Source organism: Gavia stellata, chromosome 25 (assembly GCF_030936135.1).
Source record: "Gavia stellata isolate bGavSte3 chromosome 25, bGavSte3.hap2, whole genome shotgun sequence".
Taxonomy (NCBI): domain Eukaryota; kingdom Metazoa; phylum Chordata; class Aves; order Gaviiformes; family Gaviidae; genus Gavia; species Gavia stellata.
Window position 1 is genome coordinate 13,406,136 of NC_082618.1, and position 22,667 is coordinate 13,428,802.

Genomic DNA, 22,667 nt, shown 5'->3' on the forward strand with positions numbered 1-22,667 from the left:
ATACAGTGCAGAAACATTAGAAAAACCAGGAAACAGTCCATCTGTGTGAAACATATACTCTGCCGACTTAATATATTGTTCTCTTTATCACTTATGGTAAACACATTTATTGTCATATATACACACTCTGCATTTTTTTTGAACTAAAAATACTAAAAAATCCAGCAGGGGGCATACATTACATACTTAAATTTCATTTAATCATACAATCTAATAGTCAAGGTTATTCACATAGATCAGACTTCTTCTCTTAATGCATCAAGCTGTAGGTTTTTCTAAAATTATGTCGCAGCACCACCTCCATCTTCTTCTTACACACGAACCACCAGCAGTTAAAATCAGCTTCGTCTTCCACTCCCCTGCAGTCAGTTTGCTGGGAAGTACCATGTATCTTTACCATCACCTCTCTGAAGTGGGAAGACTTCAGAAAACCTGTAGGAATAGCTTCTGGGTAGCTGTGAAAACAAGCTAAATTATAGAAAGGATGTAAACTTCTTGATCTTTAAGGTTCCTTCCAACCCAAACCATTCTATGATTCTATGATAAACTCCCCCTGATGAATTGGCAGTAATTTTACTGTCTAAAACTTCCTTCATGTAATTATTTGCTACTAGGCCTAAATTGGCCAAGCACTGTCTTTAGCACTCACATCACACAGGAAAATCATACATGATCTTGGACTGTGAAGGAAGATGATGTGTAAAGTCAGTATTGCCCCTTGTGTTGTAGCTACAATGGAACTTGGCTCTGCTAGTCAATGAAAAGTATTCTGCTGTAAGACTGTAAATACGTGTATTGCATGTGCCAGTTGTGGACAGATTTCTCATGATGCTTACTCTAATTACTTCTCCAAAACACAAGTACAGTGTGTTTACCCATACAGTGCATTTGGTAGAGCAACAGGTGCACACTTACTCCTCAGAATTATGGTCATTCAAGACAAAGTCAAAAACTGAAGACAATGGCAGTCACATGACAAATACGAACAGACCACCCAACCTCTGTCCACTTGCATTAAAGCTGCGAGATCAGCAATACCAAGGATCCTGCTAATTTGACCAAGCATCCTTCAGGTACTTACATTAAGATGTGCATTTAAGTGTCTTTCAAACTGTTTCCATAATGTCATAGCAACAGCCAAGCTACACTTCAAACAGAACTTGATGATCCAGACCTTGAGCAGTTAACTTATACTTTACCTTTGTACACTTTTGGTGTTTGGGTTCGTCCCCCTGCCCCCCCCCCCCCCCCCCCCGAGACTGCTAATGAAGTGGTTGCTTCATTCATGGTTTCTTAAGTAAACTTCACTAGAAAGGCAGGCTGAACTAAAATCCTATTCCAAATGCCACTGAACTTCTGTACTTTTTTTAAACTGAAACTCGGAGCATACAGAATCATGACTAGAACAAAAATTTTCTAAGCAAAAGCTCTGGGTTCTTTTCACTGATTTTACTTTGTTATCTGTCACTTCATTCTAAAGAGAAGCAGTAAATGTGAAGAGTGTTTGACATATTTTATTATAAATGGTCATCAATACAGAACCAAAGTCATCTTTACAAATATCTACAAAAAGCACAGATGCAGGTTAAAAAAACATTCTCTAGCATGAACAGAGGGCTCATGGCTTTCAGTTTTTACTTTCCATGAGCCTGTTCTTGGGAAAGAAATAAAAGGCTTCTTTTTTTTTCAAGTATGCTTTTTTAGTAATTTCATTTTTAACATTCACTGTGAAAACAAAGCTCTGTTGATTTATCAAAGAGAAAACCAGAAAGGGTGACACATGACCTTTTTGTCCAGTAAAACTGGAATAATCCCATTGTATTGTGGTTTTAATGCTAATTTAACTGAAAACAGAAACTAGTCCAAGGCATTTCAAAACTCCCACATCTTTCATACTTTTTTGGCATATTGCCTGTCCAGCTCAGAGTCAGCATGAGGACTGAGCAAGTCATAAGGACTTAATTCCTGTCCACACTGGAGAGCTGCTCTCCCTCAGAGTCCAGGTCAAAGCGCACTGCAGTCTTGCTTCTATTACAACTGTTAAAAGGATTTTGTACCTTGCTAGCTCCCCCCTTTCCTGTAATCCTAAATCATGCAAACACACAATCTCATATACAGAACAGCCCCAGCTGTTGCTATTCTTCACAATCAAGAAGTTAATCCAGGACTGCCAGGAGAGGCTTTAGCAAGCCTCTAAGCAAATCACTTTAGATTTGACCATTACAGACAAACGCTGTTGTGTAACACGGTAGTTATCTGTTGCCCCAGTCAGCAGGTAAGAGGCTATGTTCTCTTTCTGCTTTAAGAGAACAGAACAATGCCTGTTTGATGTGTGTGTGTGCATGTAAGCTGGAGACGGGGGAATAGGGTTGGAGGAGAGGCAATACTGCCCTGGTGGTTGAGTACTCCAGGTTATTATTTGCTAAATGGAATTTTCCTAGTCCATCTGCTATTTCTTTTGTGCTATGCTCAACAGAGAAGTGGAACTGAAGGTGCTATCCTTTGGAGTTTTACCTGCATTTTAAGAGGGAACACCTTTGTAGCAGAGTTACCTATCACTGCATAAAACTGTGTCTGCAGCCTAACAGAGATAGGAGCAGCAAATTAGCTTCCTGTGATCTTTAAACACAAGAATACTAAAAATACAACCTACTACTAGCACCAAAATGACAGCATTTGCCTTTCCCTATGTTTTTTTGTCTTTTTCAAACATATTCCTATATTACTGACATGCTGATGTGATCAACACTTTGGGGCGCTGCTCAGCAACACTTCAGTCAGCCAGCCATGCAGTTGAATGTAAGCAAAGGGACAGTAAAAAGCAAGGGAAAACACTAGGTTTCATTTGCAAAATGTCACTCCTCCCATTAGTATACTGTACTTGACCCTTCTGGCTGGCGAGGTGTCGATGGTTTTATTCAAAGCATCGTAGATGATTGTATAGAGACTGGACATATGTGAAGACACACATGGGATCTGGCTTGTGACCCATCACCATCATGTCATCCACTTCTATCAGACGATCGCAGTGAGCCATCTTCCTATAGTAATAATAAAACAGATACCGCAAATCAAGAGTTAAATCTAAGGCTTGTAACTACTTCCAAGATTCATTTGCTGCTCTGATTTGAGCATCACTGAGGCATTTAAGAAATCCTGAGGTTTATCAACAACATTTCATTTCACAATTAAATGGTTAGGCTTAGGTTGGAGATTGTTATTTTTGTGACCATGGAATATTCCTGTTCTTTCCCTCTCTTCCTCTATACTGGGATCTGATCCAAAGCCCTGTAGGGTGTTTTTTTGCCCCCTGTTGACTGCCGTTGACATCCCTGGTATCTGTAGCATATAGCCCAAACTCACATTCCTCTGCCTAAGTCTCAGTAAGCAGGGTCATGCGAGTTTGCTAATTATGAGTTTTTCTGGTTATTATATAGGAAGCTCCAAAAGAATGTGAAAACATAAGAAGAGATGAGATGTGCCAGTGAAGGCCCATGTGGCTGTGGATGGCTTGTTTTCCACTACCCCTGTATCTTCAAGGTGTGAGTAACTTGGACAACAATCCCAGATGATCAGGTTGGAGAGCAGAAGCCTGACTGAGATCTGGACCACCAGAAAGGAACAGATCTGCTGAGGCCTAGGATGAAAAAAAAAAATAAAAAAATCACAGGGGCAGGAAGCAGTTTGATCAGCAGAGCTCACACTGGGGCGAACAGCAATAACTAAGAGAAAAGCCTTTTCTGGCACTAGAAGAGAACAGTTAGTTTAAAGGCAATCACAGCTATGAAGTAGTCATTTCTGTAGATACCTCTTACCTAATGTTTCTTACTGTTGTGTGCACACTGTCTTCTGTTCTCCCCTATACCGTTATACACAAACTGAGATAGAAAAACACTGCAACTTTCCTTTGAGAGTTGCAGATAGTTTTACTTTAGAGATCAGCCACCTAGAAGTGTCATAGAATCTCTTTCAGCTCACTGACAAGCAACAAAATTTTTTATATATACATATATAAAACACTTGTAATTCCCAAATGAATTCCTTTGCTAGGGGCTCTAATACGGAAAGCCAACATATGGTAAGAATTTTCAAAGCTTTTTTCTGGAATGGCAAATGGCAAATCCCGTTCTGTAAGTTATTGCTTTAATAATAAAAAAAAAAAAAAAAAGGCACTCTGAAAGAACCCTAGAGCTTCAGTGTGGTGGTATCGGTGTTTGAAGCTGTATCAGAAGCTGCAGGAAACTTTAGCCGTGTATTCCCACAGCCTGTTAGGATTCGGAAAGAGCGTACCAAACCCAGATGCATACTGCATGGAGTGTTCTTACTGTTACACGAGTCAAACAAAACAGCAAATAAGAATCATGTTGATACTGGGTCAAAAAAGTTACACACTCATAACGACTTTAACAAACAAGTTATCATTTAATTGCTTGGTATACTACAGCAAAAAGGATTAGGGCAGTGTGACTGATGGTACTAGCTCTGTCCGTTTTACAAAAATGCAGTTACCAGGCTGAGATATTGAGAAGCCCTCAGCCTTGATCTAACTCTGCTTAGACCGAGTTCAACCTTCATTCTTGTTCAACCAAAGGAACGCACAGACAGAGGTGAACCCTCCCACAAAACCCAATTCCAAAAAGTTAATCTACTTGCTCCCTGCCGTTCAGGGGTCACCATTTTTACAGAGAGGCTGGGTGGATATATTAACATGCCTCAAATTCAAATCAGGTATCAAGCAGGTGAGATTGGCTAAGAAACTACAAGTTGTTTGTCCAGTTCCTGTGGACTGTCAGTTAACGTTGGATGCCTTGTGCTCTATGAATTCAAATTTCTTTTTTATGATTGATATCGGCAAATTAATTAAGAATCATTCATTATTTCTGGACAAAATAATAACCCCCCCCCCAAAAAAAAAAACCCAAACACAAAGAGAAGTAGGGTTTTTTTGTCTTCTGTCCAAGCATAACTCATGAGGCTGATTTCTCAAGTTTAGTGTGTCAGTGCTAAGGCTCGTGAGAATCACATAGGTGAGAAAGCAGAATTCAAGTACTGCCTGAAGACTGTGAAAGACCTGAACATGGGACTCCAGTGATTTATCCTGTGCCTGGTAAAACCACCTCTGATTTTAGACCACCAAGTCTCCTGTTCTATGCATTCTCTGTGCAGAGTTTTATTATCTTTTCTGTCATGACACATGTAAGCTAGGGATATAGGATCTACAAGAAGAACTATTAAACTCTTCACTGCTGCACAGCCGCATTAGACTTGAACTGGAAGCACTCACAGAGATCTAATGTGATACTCACTCAGCCATGGTGAAGGCCAGCTCAAAGTTCTGCTTGCGATTAGCGGGATCAAGCTTATTATAATCAAAAGCTTCAGGAAAGAAAGAATGCACAAGAGCACAGAATGCCATCCCATCATTCCAGCTTGAGGAGAAGTTCTGGAGATCAACGTGCTGTCATCACAAAAAAACACGCATGTTAATGCAGCAAGGGAGAACAGGGAAAAGCAGCCGCTTTTGCTGACTGCAGTTTTCGGTTCTTCTCTCCCGCTAAGCAAAGCAGCAGAGCACAGGCTTTATGTTTTTCTTCCCCTCTTTGTATATCCATTACATTATTTGTGTTCTGAGAAAAAACTGCATGCTCAGCAATGAAAGCCTTTTGCTTGAAATGCCCAGATGCAAAGCAGACAAACAGTCAGGGTCCCTGATCCAAAGCCCACTGAAAATACTGGGAAGAATCTTGTCAACGTCAGCGAGCTCTGGAGCAGGGCCAATGCACCAAGCTCAGTATCTGCAGAAAATAAGGACACTGCTTATCCCTGTGAAGTATTTATAATTGAAGAACGGTTCATTTTGTGGCTGTAACACTAGATAAAGACTATACTTGCTTGCTGTGCTTTTCAGTAAGGTCCAATTCAATGCCTGTTTACATACAGATAGGTAGAAATACAGGAAGAATGACGTCTACTGCAAAACCTGATTCTTAGAACAAATGCTTGTTGTTACGTTCAGCTGCCACAGTGAAAAGAAACATACTTGGGCTCTTGTCTCATGCTACTTTCCCATCATATAAGATTCAAGCCCCAGCTTTTCTAGTAAGCAACTAACAGTAATTTTCACTAGCTCTGCTTATGTATACTATAATTTATAAAGTTCAGCAATAATAATGTACATTTTACAGTAACATCGAAAAACATTACACAAAAAAAACCCTAGAAAAAAAACATTTCTTTCTCTCCTGGAAATTGCTTTGGCAATTGCAGTTTAAGGCCAGGTAAAATTATTGAAATTTCAACTGCTGAATTCTCTTAGCTACACTGATGTTACCTCATAGAAATTAGCTCACTAACACCGTGTGATTCAACCTCAAACATTTACTACACGTTCACTTGTCTATTACCAGTGGAGAGTACTTTGGTTTGCTGTGTAGCAAAAGGGCCAGTCTCCACATACTGGCAAAATGTTACTCAGATCTTGCCATATATAATGAGAATGCAAAAATCACAGCCTGAAACCAAGAAAAAAATTTGTGAGTGTCTATATCCATAAGCACAAAAATGTAGGCTTTCAGACAAACACTAGTGCATTGCTTTGACAGACATACAGATCTCACTCATGCAATCACTGACTGTCTTGCAGTGCTGCCCATGCAAACCATGATGTTTGCATTACCCACACAAACTTGATGACCTTGAGGAAGTTAACTCATTGTCTAGCATGTTTTACATTCACTTTTTGAGTATGCTTTTTTGGCAAATTCTCCTGAAAAAGAGAGAGCTGAAAGTGCTAGCATGTCTTCACCTTGTATCCTATGGTTTTTGAGCGACACCAGTCTAACAGAATTTGTTTAATGCTGCTAGCGCTGGCAACCCCAAAACTCTGCGACCTCTTCAGCTTAGCTCTGGATTCTCCTTTTCCTCTGGAAAATTAACAGAGATCAGATTAAATTACATTCTAGAAAAACTTTAACCTACTTGTCAGCAACATCTATGCAACCTTGCCCAGGTCAGCCCCTGTCCAGATGATATTTGAGAAACACGTTGCTGAAACTTCAACTTGTTGGTCCTGCAAGAAAAACTCATTTTCATTTCACTAGAGCCAGGATTCCAAGCCCTCTTCTTTTTAAATGATACCCGCATCATGGTGCATAAAGAACAGTCCACGCTTTTTGTCCTTAATGAATGGCAACAGAAAGTCACTATATTCCCAGTCTCTTACAATGACGGAGAAGGCAGCTTTCACAGCACTCTGTCCTGATGAAAGGCACCTGCTTCTTCAGCTGAAGCACTCCAAAGCCAGAGGAATCTGTAGCTGGGAATTTCCAGGGCTCAGTCTGTGAAGTCAGCAAAGCTATACGTGACCTCATATTGTCCCTTAGCTCAAAATCCTGTATTGAGAGAGTCTCCTCCCACCCAGCTGTCCTCTGCTGGTAATAACTGACAAATTAGTTTCCCATTAACAAACCCATTCTGGAGTCAAGGAGTGTGACGTACTTTCCACCATCGTGTTCAAATTTCTCGAAAAGCGCTTTTCTGGCCTGTGTTCCTGTAGTCCGTGGGAGCGTCTGAGACCGCACCAGTTCTCGCCTCCTTTCAGCTTGGCGATGTACAGTGGGAGGAGAGGAGTGAGAGCTGGGGGTCACATCACAGTAACTGTCGGTGGCACTGGGGAAACATAACATGAAAAGTATGCGGTTAACTAAAAAGTAACTCTTTGCAGTGCCAGGAGTCAGCATAAAGGTCCAACTGTTGCCTGCTCTAAACCTCCCAAAACAGCTGTTTCAAAAGGACCTGAATGAGTAAAAAGCAATTTAAGTAAAAGTCAAAGTTTTATTGATGGAAATCAGCACTTAAGTATAGAAGAGTCTAAGGTACTTCTACAAATGAGACATAGCTGGACAAGTCACAAATGCTTTACAGCACTGAGTAGAACAACAATTAGACACCCTTAAGAAAAAAGAAAAGGAGCACTAAATCCCTTTAATTTCCAACTCTAGGGTTCCTGCAGGGTAAGTCACATTTTAAAAAAGGAACTTGAAGAGTAATTTAGGAATTAGTTCTGAAATTTTTACTTATACTACACAGAATCCTGAGCTCATGTCAGTGTTGCTTCACTGACTGCAAGCTGGTAATTTGATCGAGAAATATAGGATTATGTTCTAATCTGTGTTTATTTGAGCCATAAACCACTTCATCAGTATTGATGAAGTAAGCCACACATCGCATTTGGAAATGTTCCCCATGACAGAGGTGGGGAAACTGAGGCAAAGAGCAATGGCATCAGTGTCACACATTAATTTCTGGTACAGATGGAGGTCAGATCTGATAGCAAGTTCTCTAGCGTGCTCAGTGTATCTTGACTCAAATATCGAAGTGCTGATGTTGGAACTAACTCAGAAGAAATATAATGCCAAATTTGGGATAATTTTCAAGGCTGATGCAAGCCCAATTTAAGGGATTTAAATTGGCTACCCTCCCATTCTTCCTGATGGATATTTTGCATGCTGAGGATGCCTGGACATGCCAGTAGTAATTGTGATACCATGTAATCCTACACTAAGCAACTGCGACCCTGAGTTAATCAAGAATGTATAGTAGTCCTCAGCAAGGCATTTATCTACGAACTAAACTCTAGGCTAGCCAAACTAAGGATGTTTGATGGCAGTCATATGCTGGTTTCCAAAAATAAGCCCCAAGTACAAATTTCAACACAGCTGAGTATTTTTAAGTGTGTTTTCAAAGGGCCTGACAACTTGCTCCTCCTAACAAATCCACCGCTGGCACTGAGAGTTTTACTGACTAACACTGTAACAATGCTGAAATCTACAATCAGGTCTGCTTTAAACTGCTCTACAAAAGATTTTTATCCCTTCCCATGTCTGTTCCACATAGCCCTCAGGAAAGCTCACACCCTTTAGCAGGCTTAAAATACAGCATCTGGGACTCACCTGTTCTCCAAACCAGCAGAACACCTGTCCCTTGAGACTATACTGACCACAATGGCCTAAAAAAGTGTCAAGAAAAACACATACCTTTCACCAGTTTTGGTTCCACTACTCGTCCCACAGCTCGCAGTTGAGACAGACTTAGCGACAGAAGTGGTATTCTCTGTATAGAAGCAGGAAAGACAAGATGCATCAGGGCAGAAACTTCTTTTATCCCCTTTCCTCATACGTTTTCAAACCATTATTTCCTGATAGGTAGCCATGCGTTGATCTTTACTCATGACAGTGAAAAGCTGCAGGCCTCTGTCTAACTTCCAGTATGAGCTAACAAGCTGGGGAGGGATTTTCCACAGGGGTTCAATCCCTCTGCAAAATTGTTGCACTGGAGCAAGGATCATATAAACATACCAGAAAGGGCTGTGAGAGGATGCCTTTGATAAAACTGCATCGGGAAGGCTGGATCATTTCAGGCCGTTGTGCAGACCTGAGAGGAGGGCACACTGCCATGGACATTTCAGTGAACGGAAGAAACGGTGCTACAGCTCAGCTTGCAACAGTCATTCTGACAGACTTACGGAGTCCTGGGAAGTCTGCCATGATTGAGAGCATAATTTAAATTACCTAATTTCCACCAGGAAATGTTTTTGTTTGTAAAGTAGAACACACTCCAAAGGTTGCAAAGGTGGCTGAAAACTAACTTTGCATCTTCCTCCCCCCACCCCTGAGGTTCTACCTTTTGTGCTTTGCCTCTTAGAGCCCAGCTCTGGACTCCAGCTATGCTCTGTAAATGCAGAACAACAGAGTGGCTTGCCCAGATTTAACACACTAAAGTCCAAACTTGTTGCATAAGCCAGCAACTCATTTATTGAAGGATCCTTCTATACACATAGAAGAAATACTGGCATCTTAGAAGCAATCCAGCCTGATCAATGTCCAAATCACTCTCTGAAAATGCTGAACTCTCCCCACTGCTTGTAGAAGGGATCCAGATCAGCTAGACTTCTCACGAAAAACACCCTGGTAAATACCAGTATACAGATGTGACAAATTTGGGACCATGAACAACTGCCAGACATTTGTGCAAATCTCAGAGGTTTTAAGTTGAGAGGAAGTGTAATGCCTATTCTGGATGAGCTACATCTTTGCTAAACTGACACGTGAGACCACTGTGAAATGCCAGTACATTTTGTAGACAGTAACAGCCTGGTGACACCAATCAGAAGTACTTTTGGACAGAGCCCGACTCATCTATTTCGATTGAAATTGAAAATCCTTAAGGCATTTTGTCCTTTGACACATTCATATAGAAAGGAGACTACTTACTGCTATTCTGCTCAAAGGAATTTGCTTCAACATCCATAGGGTAGGCCCACTACTTTCCAGCTGCCATTACCTAGCGTTCAGACACAGTTTTCACTTGGTCAGCTGAAATCTTCACTGTTCAAGCTGTCTGTTCTGCCACACTTTTCTGGCACCTATTGTTTCCACTGCAGAGATTGCCTAACAGTACACATGTACACCACTGTGCAAATAAGGGTAAGTACCCCTCACTTTGAACTGACTGAGAATCTGATACAGTGGAACGAGTTTCCATGATACCTAGGAAACTGAATCTGCATGCAGCCTTGTCAGCAATTTTAATATTACCATGTACCTACTAATCGGAACTACATGCTCACATCTGAATCCCCCAGACATGGAGCATGGAATCCCTCTCAATTTGTGTTGCATAAGGACACGCCGATAGGAACACTCACCTCCAGTGGCAGATGAACCCATTGTTCTCACTGTGCTTGAATTCCAAGCCTTCACTGAAACAGCAGAAAAAAAAGAAAAAGGAAGGCTTTGCTACATTCTTAGCTTTACTAAGATAAAAGTTGAAAGAATAATCTGCAAATAATCCCTATCTCTTGCTGGCAATTCCATCTGGTAACTTCTTACCCATATATATAGTTTGAACTGCAAGTGTTACTATCACTAAATGTATACGAAATACAGCTCAAAGATGAATGACTTCAATATGAATGAAATTAAATTTTTTTTAAACTCAATTTAGATATAAATAAGATTCTGCAGTCACTCTGACTTGTGTATATGTGTCAGTCTGCTGTCAGTCATTCCTCCCTCCAAATGACTATTGAATCCGTTAGCCAAATACATGCCTAACTTCTCAAGGGGCCTCAGGTCTTAAAGCACTAAAAACTCCTGCAAGTTTCATTAAAACAGCTGGCCACATTGAAGAGATACTTATTCAGTAACTGTGCTAGAGGATAGGCTGCACTATGAACTCAATTATATTAGGCAGCAAAAATTCTCAGCAGATGTGACATTATAGCCTAAAGCTCCACCTAGGACCCACAATATTCTAAATCAGAGTGTTCCACCATGGGATACGTAGCCACAGAAGTGAGGTTTCATAATTACCACTAGGTCACAGGACAATTCCCATAGCACCGATTTCTTGAAGTAAAGAAATGGGACATAGCTTCAGCAAACAAATTATTTCTGTCTCTTTTACCTGACTGGTTGGAAGTTTTCACTGCCATTGCATTTTTGCTCTTGCTCTGTCCCAGCAGGCCAGCAGACGCATTAGTTGTTCCTGTTGAACAGATGGTCTCTCCTGAAAACTTCTCTGATATCCTGGTTACTGCAGTAACAGGAAGGTGGGGCATCTGTAAGGTGACTGCAGGGGCATGGGCTTCAGGGGAAGAGTCTGACATGTGAAAAGAGGTCAGTTCATGGGAGACTTTTGCATGACCTAGCGAATAAAAAGCAGAGAGGAGGTAAATTTATTTGCAGATTTGTAAGAAAGTTACAAACCAATTTCCATGCAACAACTTTATTTTACAAGTCATTGGAATTATTCCACCTAGCTCTCCCTGTGGGACATTATACCATTTACAGCACACTGCAGAAACAACCCTAGTGTAAGCGATCCTTGCAGCGATCATACCTGTCCTACATGAATCTCAGCAAGAACAACAACTTCAGATCATTAATCCACAAGCATCTGCATTTATTAAGCTCCTCCTCTTCCTCTGTGCAGCCCCCACCCCCAATCTCCTGCCATGGGTTAGGAGTCGGCATTCTTGTTCTTTTCATGGGTTTATGAAATGCTGTGTGCCTCAGTTTTCTCTAAAGTGGAGACAGTAAGTCCTTCCTCCATTGAAGGATGATGGAAGCAGACCGGTAATTTGCAAAATGTTTTGGGACGCAAGGCTACAATGGCACCCAGAGTAGCCGGCCTTATTATCACTAGTGCCCCAAGATAATGTGACAGTAATAGTCTCTAATTTATGAAACACCATAGTGCATGCTGAACAATAAAGTTTAAAAGTTAAATACCTAATTAGGAAATAAAGTTAAATGGTATCAGTGCCACAGTACAATATCCATGCTGAAACCATAGCAGATTCTCATGCTTTCAACATGTGACAGCTGCTCTATGAATGTCAGGATCAGGTATTTTACAAGTAGTGCTACTTCATTTCATGTCCTGTTCCTACCTGATGAAGACTGATGCCCATTTTCAATAATGGAAGAACTAAAAACTCTTCTAAACTCAGGTTTGTGGTGGTCATCCAGGTCTACACTCTGTCAGAACAAACAACAGACACGACAGCTAAATTTCGAACAGCAGCACAAGTTAGAAGAATATCCAGAAACACCTGCAAAGAACAGGTCTTCCTTGTGCTAGTGACCACAATACAAGAAGGGAACAATTATCTAACCCCAAAAGCCAAACCTGCAAACTGAGCAGTGGCAATGCAGGACTTGTATCAATCTTCACATACTTGTCCTCACAGCCCCCATGCACCTAGGAGGGGTCTTCCGCAATTGTTAGATAAAGGTATCACCATCCACTACGAAGGTGATAAACAGAAGACTCCGGACAATAGTGGAGAGACTGAAATTAAATAAAACGCTTAATGCTCTGCAGTTTTTTTCTGTTTGCTGCAGAAAAAATTACATTCTGATAACATATTGTAAAAGCATTACATAAAGTAAGTATGATCCTAGAACTTTAAAGCTGCATTATAACCTGCAACTTCTGTAAGGACAGATTTTTTCTGAGAAAAGCACCAATTTTTCCCATAATGTTTGCCAATATAATTCCAGAAAAATCAGACAAGAATTTTTTTTTTGTTTGGTTGGTTTGTGTATGTGTGTGGGTGTGCAAAAAGTCATGAGGAACCATGTGATTCTTGCCTGTAGGAACTGAAGAAAGAAGAAACTGCTTCACAGACACACAATTACTTAAATTAAAAAAAACATAGCTTCCAAGCAGCAGCATATACAAGCAGTAGAGTGAAATTCCCCAACACAAAGTCCATAACAAAGTTTTAATTTATTCTAGACAGATATCTAACTACGAGATTGGCCAAAAATTTTAGGAATAAATTAAAAAAATCTGTAATATGTCCTTATAAACATAATCCAAAATTCTTATAAATGCAATCCAAACAAGTTTTGGTTTTTTGTTTTTTAGGGGTTTTTTTAAGACAGAAAGACTGAAGATAGATACTGAAAAAGATTTTATATTGCAAGTAAGTATAAAAACAACAGAACATAACAGAAAAGGAAAGAAGCAGGGTGTGTGCATGTAATAACTTAATTTGTCTCTGCTTTTCGTACACAGGAAATATGGAGCAAACTGGCGGTTTGATTTTACTTATTTATTCCATAGCTTCATCAAAAATTATTCTAATAATTTGTTCACAGGGTAGAAAAATATATCTCATGTAAAATACAGAAACCATATGACCAATTCAAGATAAATCAACACAAATAGTTTCTTGGAACTTGTCTGCTGTTTACCATGCATCTGTTTACACTCATCCAACCTTAATTAAGAACACCAGACAACAATGTTAACGCACCTTGGAAATTTTTTAAAAGCGTTTAATCTTGTTAGATGCTGCAGAGTGCACAGACTGTTTTAATATCCATTACTTGAGATACCAGAACCTTCACTACCTCAAGTACAAATCCCAGTCAACTCCTGGTAACTATGGTCTGAGATCTCGCTAAGAATCTGTTAACTAGTATTAGATTACAGTAAGGCAGCCTAAATACAGTTATGTCATAAGCATATACAGTTGTGGGCTTAGATTCTGATCCTCCATTTAAGTGTCAACCTCCAACTGATTTCAATGGAACACAGGTGTACATGACAGAATTTGAGCTTCACACCTACACTACTAAAGTTGAGGAAAATCCTTCTCTTGACTTTAAGTTTGGACCCTACATTCTCAGATCACAATCGGTATCCAGGCTGTTCAAGACTATAGCATAATTTGGAGAAACAATTAAAGTGTGGTAAAACCCCATTAACCTGACTTCAAGATGAGGACCTTCTGCCTTGTAAGCAAGTGTCTTACAAAGATATAATATAATAAAACACAGAAAGGAATGGCAGCAAGACATTGAGATACTGTGAAATGTCTTTAAAGCTCAGCTTGGTGTATTTCATTATATTGGGTCATATACTATTTTTTAACTTGGGGTTCAGATTCTCCCATCAATTTTTTCTACACTAGGTGAGGAAAAGAGATAAAATCACCTGGATATGATTTTCAAACAAAACAATACAAAATTCAGAAGAGGACTGGAGACTTCTGGAAAATGTGGAAGATGTACACTCAGAAAAGACGTCTTTTAAAAATTTCTCAGCCAGGAGCTTTCCTTTAATTCTCTTGCCTAGTTTCTAAGTCTATGATCTTCCTGGGGTTATATATGCACTTACATGCTCCGCCAGATAAGAGCACAGAGGTTACATGACGAGCCAAGACATTCCTTAGTGTGTTTACCACTACAATGCATGAGGGGCTGCTTTTTTTTTTAATTTTAAAAAACAACAACAACAACCCCCACCACTCAAACAACCAACCACACACAACACTATGTTTTAGCACAATGTTGCTTATAGCCCCATTAACAAGACTGACAGATTTCCACTGATGCCCAATGAAGGCTTCAGGTGCACCTAAGATTGCTGGGAGTTAGAATGTACATTCCACAGCTAGGTTAGCCTGCCTTAAGATACACTGCAAGTTCTACAAATCAAATCTGTAATGAAGTTCAGTATATCAATCTGAACAAGGAGAACTTTTGCTTCCATTTTCCACTATCTTTATTTAAAAAGAAAGGAAAATAAACTAGATTGAGACGTTCTGAACGTTTCACCTTCCCCACTCTTTCCCAGCATCTAAAACTTTCTTACAAGCAAAAGCACTACAGTTTAGCTGTCTAGGCTCCAATGATTTTTGTGGGATCTCTCCCATTTAGAGGCTTCATTGCAGACAGGTTTTTAGAAGAGCTCACAGCCAACAAAGCTGCACTCTTCAGTTACCCAGCTTAGGCCCAAAAGGAGCGATGAGCTCTTTTGCAAAGCTAGTCTGCAGGATTTTTTCACAACACATCACCAGAAGAACAACTTCTTTAAAATAACATTTGTCTCTCCTGATAATCAAAAATATTTTTCATTTTTATATCATCTGCTATCCCCACAGAGAATGCCATACACAGTCTGACTTACTGCTGCTAAACTGGATCTGTGTCATTGTATCCAGATATTTTAATTTGTGAAAATAAAATTATTTTTAAACATCTATATTTGTCAAGAAAAAGGTACTATGCATGAGTAAATTCAGTTATCACTAGCTGCCAGGATTAACTTGTGAAAAATACACAAAATATTGACTATACAAACCACGCAGAATCAGGGGTTCAGAACATTTATTGCTGTATTTAGTGTAATTGAGATCCTAGTCAACAATTATTGCCCATATCCAGAACTGAAATGTAAAGCACAGCTAATGCAGCTCCCTAGAATGTATCCATGGCATGCAGTTAGAACTGTGGCAGAATGTGTCAGCCATTATGACCTCAATGCGTGGAACGCCTGTGTTGACTGTAAACATGAATCTACTGTATAAGCTGGGGGGGTGAGAGTGAGCAAAACAGTCAAATGAGGTGGTCATTGCAAAGATCGTGTAGCATCCTACACACTGAACTGGCTTCCTAATGCAGTGACAGGTGCTGCATTAATTTATTTTATGCAAACCTGATTACCACATTTTGGCTAACAGTGCTGGGGAAGAAACTGATACCAGGCTGGAGGACAGGGAAGGCCGATGTGCTGATAAGACACTGGGAGGATCTGGGATCAGATTCTACCGTGCATTTAGCAGTGTCAGGCTAAAGTACTTTTAAATCCACTTTGTTTGGAGATGCCAAGCTTCTGACAAAGCCATGTGTATAACAATACTTCCTCTGTCAACACTGGCTACGTAGATTGTAAATAGCAGAGGGACAGAGTCCTATATCTGTGCGTAATAATGAGAAGCACTTATTTGTACAACTCACGTAGCAACACCACGATGAGAAACTGGTGAAGAAAAGAAAGTTAACACTAATGTTTTGCGTGTCTTACTCAGACTTGCTCTTCAAACTAATCTCTTTGTAGCTCAGAAGTCTCCCTGTAACGTAGGGTGATAATACTTTCCGTAGTTGTAGGGCTGCTGGAATTCCTCCTTCACTGCAAAGAAGTTACACCTTGGAGATCCTAACTCGAAGCTAATATAAAACATGCAAGTACTATAACCCAGTACTGAAAATTCCATGCGTTCATAACAAGTACCAGATAATAAGAATAGAAAGAAGAGAGAAATACAATTTTTATTTCCTCTCTGAGCCTCTAAGGTACATGTCTGTTACATCTTCAAGCTTTTGCCTGTAAGAAAGTCAATTTGTAAAAGAATGACAGACAAATGAGATTCCTCTCTCTCAAATGAGAGATCTCAGTCATCCAAAGTCTTTCATAAAAGCACCAATTATCAAAAGGGTCATGATAAAAATCATTGGACGTAGAAATGCTGTTCATCTGTGAGAGGTACCTCCCTCTCTTGTTACACATGCTGGATGAAATTGATGCTTCACTTTGGTGAACAGCAAAACTACCACTGACTTCCGCAAGGCAAGATTTGATGCTCTGTTCCTTGCATATAAAGAGACCATTGATACATAAGAAATGGGGAATGATGAAATGTGTGAGGAAATGCAAACAAGGCTGCTAGATGCCAGCAAGAACTGCACCACATTGACCCCTTAATTCTTCTACTAGAAAGCCACTGTCTGTCAGGTAACACAGGTATTCTCTATCTGTAACTGACCCTGCAGCTTGAAGAAAATGCCTTGACCACCATGAGCATATCAGGAAAGCTTTTGCACATGGAATAATCACTGAAGAAAAACAGTAGAAGCACTTTTCACAGAACCTTTTTTGAAGCAAGGCTGGGTAAAAATGGACAGCAGGGAACAATTCTACCTTGGCAGCTTTAGCAGGTGCCCACAGCTATGTTACGGTGCATTAAAACGAAACAAACCAAACAACAAAAAAAATTATCTAGATAAGGATCAAGGCAACCCTGGAATGCCACCATTCCAAAAGGACACCTGCAGGAAGTGTAAGAGAATAATAAGAAGGAAATGGAACTATTGGACTTCCCTTATCAAATATAGGAGTTGAGATGGTTTAGAATCACAGTATGTAATGCCAGGTGACTGCTGGATCACTTAATCTCCCTGCCTGTATACCCCAGGTCATTATGCAGTTACCCCCAGGCTGACTAACCGTTGGGTGCCATCAGGTCACCACAGAGAGATACCAATGGGTAATATTTGTTTACATCTTCCCAGGTGGTCATAGCCAGCTATTCGTCTCTCTGCTGCTTTGACCACTGCAGGCAGGTCCTCTGCAGCAGTCTGTCCACACTGTACAGAAACTCATCTGACAGTATAAAAACAGAACACCCTTACAGTATTTTTAGCCCTCCCTGTTCACAAAGGCATCATGCTCAACCACAAACACTATGGAAAGATCATAAGTGATAAAGCTCCAGCCAAAATGTAAGATCTGATCAACAAAAAAGGTCAAAACTCTTCCTTTCTAACAATCACAGGCAGGTAGGAGAGAGACATCAGTGACTACAAAGGATGACAAGCAGCAACAAACTGCTTAGTGAGGGATAAATCCTCAGTAGTGCAGTTATGGCTCCAGGATCCCACTTTAAAATGAATTCTTCAATCATACCCTATTTTCCACCTTTGCAAAAGCAGCTCTCAGATTCTGGCCTGGTTAGAGAGCCAAATTAAAGTTTGGCATCAAAATACCAGAAAGACTCAGCTCCAAATCACAGTGGCTAATGGCCATTTAAAATTCCACCTAAATCAGCACTTAGACTGTTGTATACCAGGTTTCAAGGACAGCATAAGCAGAGATTGCCTCAAGATTAGAATTAAAAGGAGATTTGTGCCCTTACTTCTGAACTATGCTTGCAACTCCCTGGCTTCACTTTTTTCAATCAAATTACCTTGAAAAATAATCTAGCAATATTAGAAAATAATGGTTCAGACACAGAAGATGCTCAGAATCTCCAGTATCCAATCTGCAAAAGATGGTCTTAACCCTTATCCCAAGTATTTTGCTAGAAATGTTGAAGGCAACAGAACCCAGCTTTTTGTTGGGATAAACGCTGCATTAACCAAACAGTAAAAAGGAACTCAACCAATAAATCTTTCAGGAGAAAGACAGTACATCTTGATTTGCTACTATTTCTAGGTCAGTATTATTTGTTCCTTGTATCTCATACTTACAGAAGTATTTACCATGGCTAGAAGTGTCACCACTTTTGTCACGGGTACTCATTTATCTGAAAACACACACAGTGTCATTTATGGTACTCTGTTTCAAGTGCTTTGGTCATATAACCAGAAATTGCAAGCAACTGAGGGAACACTTTCTTCGTTACAGAAAATCTGGGTGATTGGCACAGCTACCAAGGCTTGTTCTTTAGCCATTTGAGCACAGCCACATCAGAGCCTTACCCACAAAATCATGTTTTCACTGCAGGCATTTGGTGTGTGTAGCTCTAGTTGCATGTCCTGTGGTTCTCGGTACTGAAATTCCTTCTCGGTCAGCTATGCTAACTCGGGAAGTTGTCCAACCTTCCAAGGAGAATTGCTGGGAGGGCACTGAAGAACTATCAGTACTTAAGTGATCTTCCCTGAAACCTCAAACCAAAGTGTGAAGGTTCCAATCTAAACAAGAGCTGATTCTATGCTTTAATGCAGACTGATACCTAAAGCTGGATATTGCCGTAACCTCGATGCAAGACTTTTCACAGACCGTGAAGTACACACTACAATGTAGGCAGTGGTGCGATGATGTAAGGGACCACAGCCCCTTGTTCCTTCCATATCACTCAGCTCACTTCTGTTCCTTGCAATACAAGCAAGTATGGATGGCTCCATGGAATAAAAAGGAACAGATCTGAAAGTTCTGTGTGTGCTGCTTATCTTTGTCACATGGGGGAAAAGGCAGCAGTTGCCACAACTATGTTGGAACAATGCATCAAGCAGCAGCTTTACCTTTTCACTTGCCCAGCTGGTGGAAGGTCTATGCCCCCATTCTTGAGTTAGTAGGAATGAAAAGGGCTAGAATGCAATACAGACTCTCTGGTCATTGCCACCAATTTAACTTCGAGTGAATTTTATTTCCAAGCTTTTATTTTCCATCCCCAAAGCCTGGACAGACCACAGACCAACTTCTCATGCTCCAACAATCTTGAAGACCCCTTAAGACATGGCTTACTCAAGATTACATGAAATAGGCTGTCATCTGTGACAGCCAAGTCTCTAGTATCACACAGTTTTATGTGACTCAATCATGGTGTACTGTCTGGCTGTCACCTCGTGGTGTCAAGGATTGTACAGGACCTCTCAATTCTTTCCATAGAGCTGGGCACATAGAAAAAGTATTACACAAAACGTCTCAGTGCCAGATGAGCTTCCCACTACCTGGGGTTCCCATGCACCAAGTTACAAGGCTCCACTACACTGCAGAAAGAGTTTTATCACTGGGAGTAATGTGTGTGTTTGTGCTAGTTTAGGTCATGGAGAGCATGATGGTTTGCGTGAGGCCCACCTCTCAGGGATGAGCTGCCGCACTGTGGGACAGTGGTTGTGCAGCTAAACTGTCTCACTGCAGGATGCTAAGTCACTATCTTAGGAAAACACGTTACTGCCTGCTATATGCTGAGTTGTTCTCCTTTGTGAGCTTGCCAACTGGCAAACAGCATTGCTGGCACACAGATCCCCCTGAATTGAGTCCAGAAAGGATACACAGCTATTGACATGCATATGTGTATTGATAGCTGAGACTGCCTCAGCTTCTCTTCTTACTTCTAACCACAGTGAACTGACAGGTTGCTACCACTTCAACAAAGATCCCAGTTTGCCCAAACAGTGCCATAATCAGGAACATCCCCACGTGGTATCAGGGCCAAGACCATTTCTCAGAGCACCTCTCAAAAGCCCATTGACCCTACACTGCAAAAGAGGAGCCCCGCATCCCTAACCGCTCCCCCATGCCAGTGCAGGGCTTGGCAACACCCATGAAGCACCCACTCGTGCACCCTCTTGGCCCTCCCTCGCGCCGCCTCCCCGGCCGCGGCCAGCACTTACTTGGCTCCGGCCACTGACCGCTAGCTTGGCGTGGCTGGAGAACCTGCCGCCGGCCGAACCCTGTCCCGGAGAGCCGGGCCCCGCGGCCGGGGGGCTTCCCGCCGCCTCGTCCGCCCACTCCTGCGGCAGGCCCGCCGACCGGCCGAGGGCCTCCACCTGCCGAGACAGGCGCTCCAGCTGCGCCCGCAGGCGCCGGTTCTCTTGCTGTAGCTCAGAGACGGTGTGTGCCAGGGGGCTGGCGAGGCGCAGCACCTCCTCCACCTGCCGGCCTACCCCTTGCTTGAACACCTGGATGTCCACGTGGATCTCCCGGACGGCGCCCCGTAGCGTGTCCTCGTAACGCCCCAGGGCCTCGCAGACGGTCTGCGCCTCCCGGCTGTTCAGATCCTCGATCTCGCTGGCCATGGTGTCCGCGGACCGCAGGCTGCGCGGCGCAGCCGGGGAGGGGGGGTGCGTCGGGAGCCGCTAGCAGCAGACGCCCTGCCGTGTCCCCTCCCGCCGCCGCCTCTCCTCCCCTCGGAGGGCGCCCTCTGCCTCCCGGCGGCCCTAAGCCCGGCCCCCGCGCTGGCCGGTCCCCGTTGCCGCCGGGCCACGGCCCGCTCTCATGGTGCGAAGAAAGAGCCCCGCCGAGCCCGCGCCGCGCCCGGCGGGGGGCGCCTGGGCAGCGCCGCGCAGCAGCGGGGCACGGAGGGAACGCGCGCGGGAGCGCGGCGGCTGCCTGGGCCGCCCCGCTCAGCGTATGCTCCTTCAAAGGGGGAGATGTAATTTCAGGAGGCAACGGTGTAAGAGGGAGGGAGAAGGGGGCGGGGGCACTGGCTTGTTCACAGCTGCCCAGTGCTGTAAAGGCCTGAGAGGGCCGGGCGTGGGGGGCTGCGGGCGGGGCCGCGGCGCCGGTGAGGGGAAGGGAGAGGAGGGCGTGGGAGACGGGGTCGGGGAGGAATAGGAGAGGGACAGAGTGAGGAGAGGAGGGGTGAGTATCTGGTCTTTCCCGGGTTGCTTGGGCGATGATGCCAAAGTAAGCACAGCTTATCTCTTCCAGGGGGAGCACTGAGGCAAAGGAGAGGAGAATTGGCTCTGGGAGAACAGACAGAAATGCACACGCATGCGCCTTTAGACATGCACGCTGAAGGCTGACATGTCCCTTCATGCGCACGAACTTGTACACACACCCACCAATACTCACTCTCACGCTCAAGAGTTTCCCACTGTGGGCTGCAACTCAATGGGCGTTTACACCAAGCAGCCAGATCATCCAGCAGATGCAATGTGTGTGCATGCAGGATGACATACTCATTTCTGTCAAACTAGCCAGAGCCACAATGGGGAACACTCTCGGGTTGGGGAACACTCTTTATTGCCTACTGCAGCACAAGACTGCATAAAGCCTCACAGGAGAAGGAAATCTGGAAGATATTTCAAGCAAATTTACACAATCAGAGTTAGCCTATTTATGAGCATGCCTAGACTCCCAGATGTTTGCAGAACGCTACAGAGACAATCCCTGCAGGTCTGTGTCAGAACCCTCCAGGAGTGAAGCAGGACAAAGATGCACACTGTACTTTAAAGCTTTTTGCATTTGACAATTTTTGTGTGTACAAACTTAATGCTCCTCTGCAGACATGTGTATGTGTGTGTATTCGTATGTAGTATTTACCCATTTATCTAAGCTACTGATAACTTTAAATACCAACTTATCTCCTCCTTTTTTCCAGTACCACTGTATGCATTCCTTTTCTTTGCCCTCCCCTTCTCTTACCCCAAGCTCTTTTGTGGGACCTATTTTACAGTATTGAAACACTGCTGTAGAAAAATGCTTGTCTTACAAGGTAATGACTGCTTTCTTACAGAAAGGAGTCATCGTTTAATGGTAGTCAACAGTTGTTCTCTTAACGCACAGCAGCAAATAGCCGAGCCTGTAAATCTAGAATGAGCAGGGAATGTTGGAGAAATTCTGCTTCGACTTTTAACCCCACCTCCAGGTTGCAAAGGGTTTACGTCAGTATGTGTAAAACCCTAGAGCAATAATAACAGAAGTCAATTACCACTTGTTCACAGGTCATTTCTTAACATATACAACCTTATCTAACAGTAATGTGTGTGTGAATATTAAAATTGACAGCTCACAGCTATCAGCTATTACCTAATGGTACTAATACCATAATTCTTTGGAAAATATTTTTCCCTCCATGGTAA

At 42.2% G+C, this 22,667-nt stretch overlaps 1 protein-coding gene across 1 annotated transcript; it reads right to left on the reverse strand.

Moving 5' to 3' along the window:
- Window positions 1-1,496: 1,496 nt before the first annotated feature.
- Window positions 1,497-20,879, reverse strand: SMTNL2 (smoothelin like 2). Its single transcript, XM_059829315.1, has 9 exons — window positions 20,475-20,879; window positions 12,455-12,542; window positions 11,467-11,706; window positions 10,706-10,759; window positions 9,036-9,111; window positions 7,498-7,668; window positions 6,806-6,923; window positions 5,307-5,458; window positions 1,497-3,041 (listed from the first exon to the last, which is right to left on the reverse strand). The coding sequence occupies exons 1-9, from the start codon at window positions 20,877-20,879 to the stop codon at window positions 2,915-2,917; spliced, it is 1,431 nt and encodes a 476-aa protein (XP_059685298.1). The 3' UTR covers window positions 1,497-2,914.
- Between the last annotated feature and the right edge of the window lie 1,788 nt (window positions 20,880-22,667).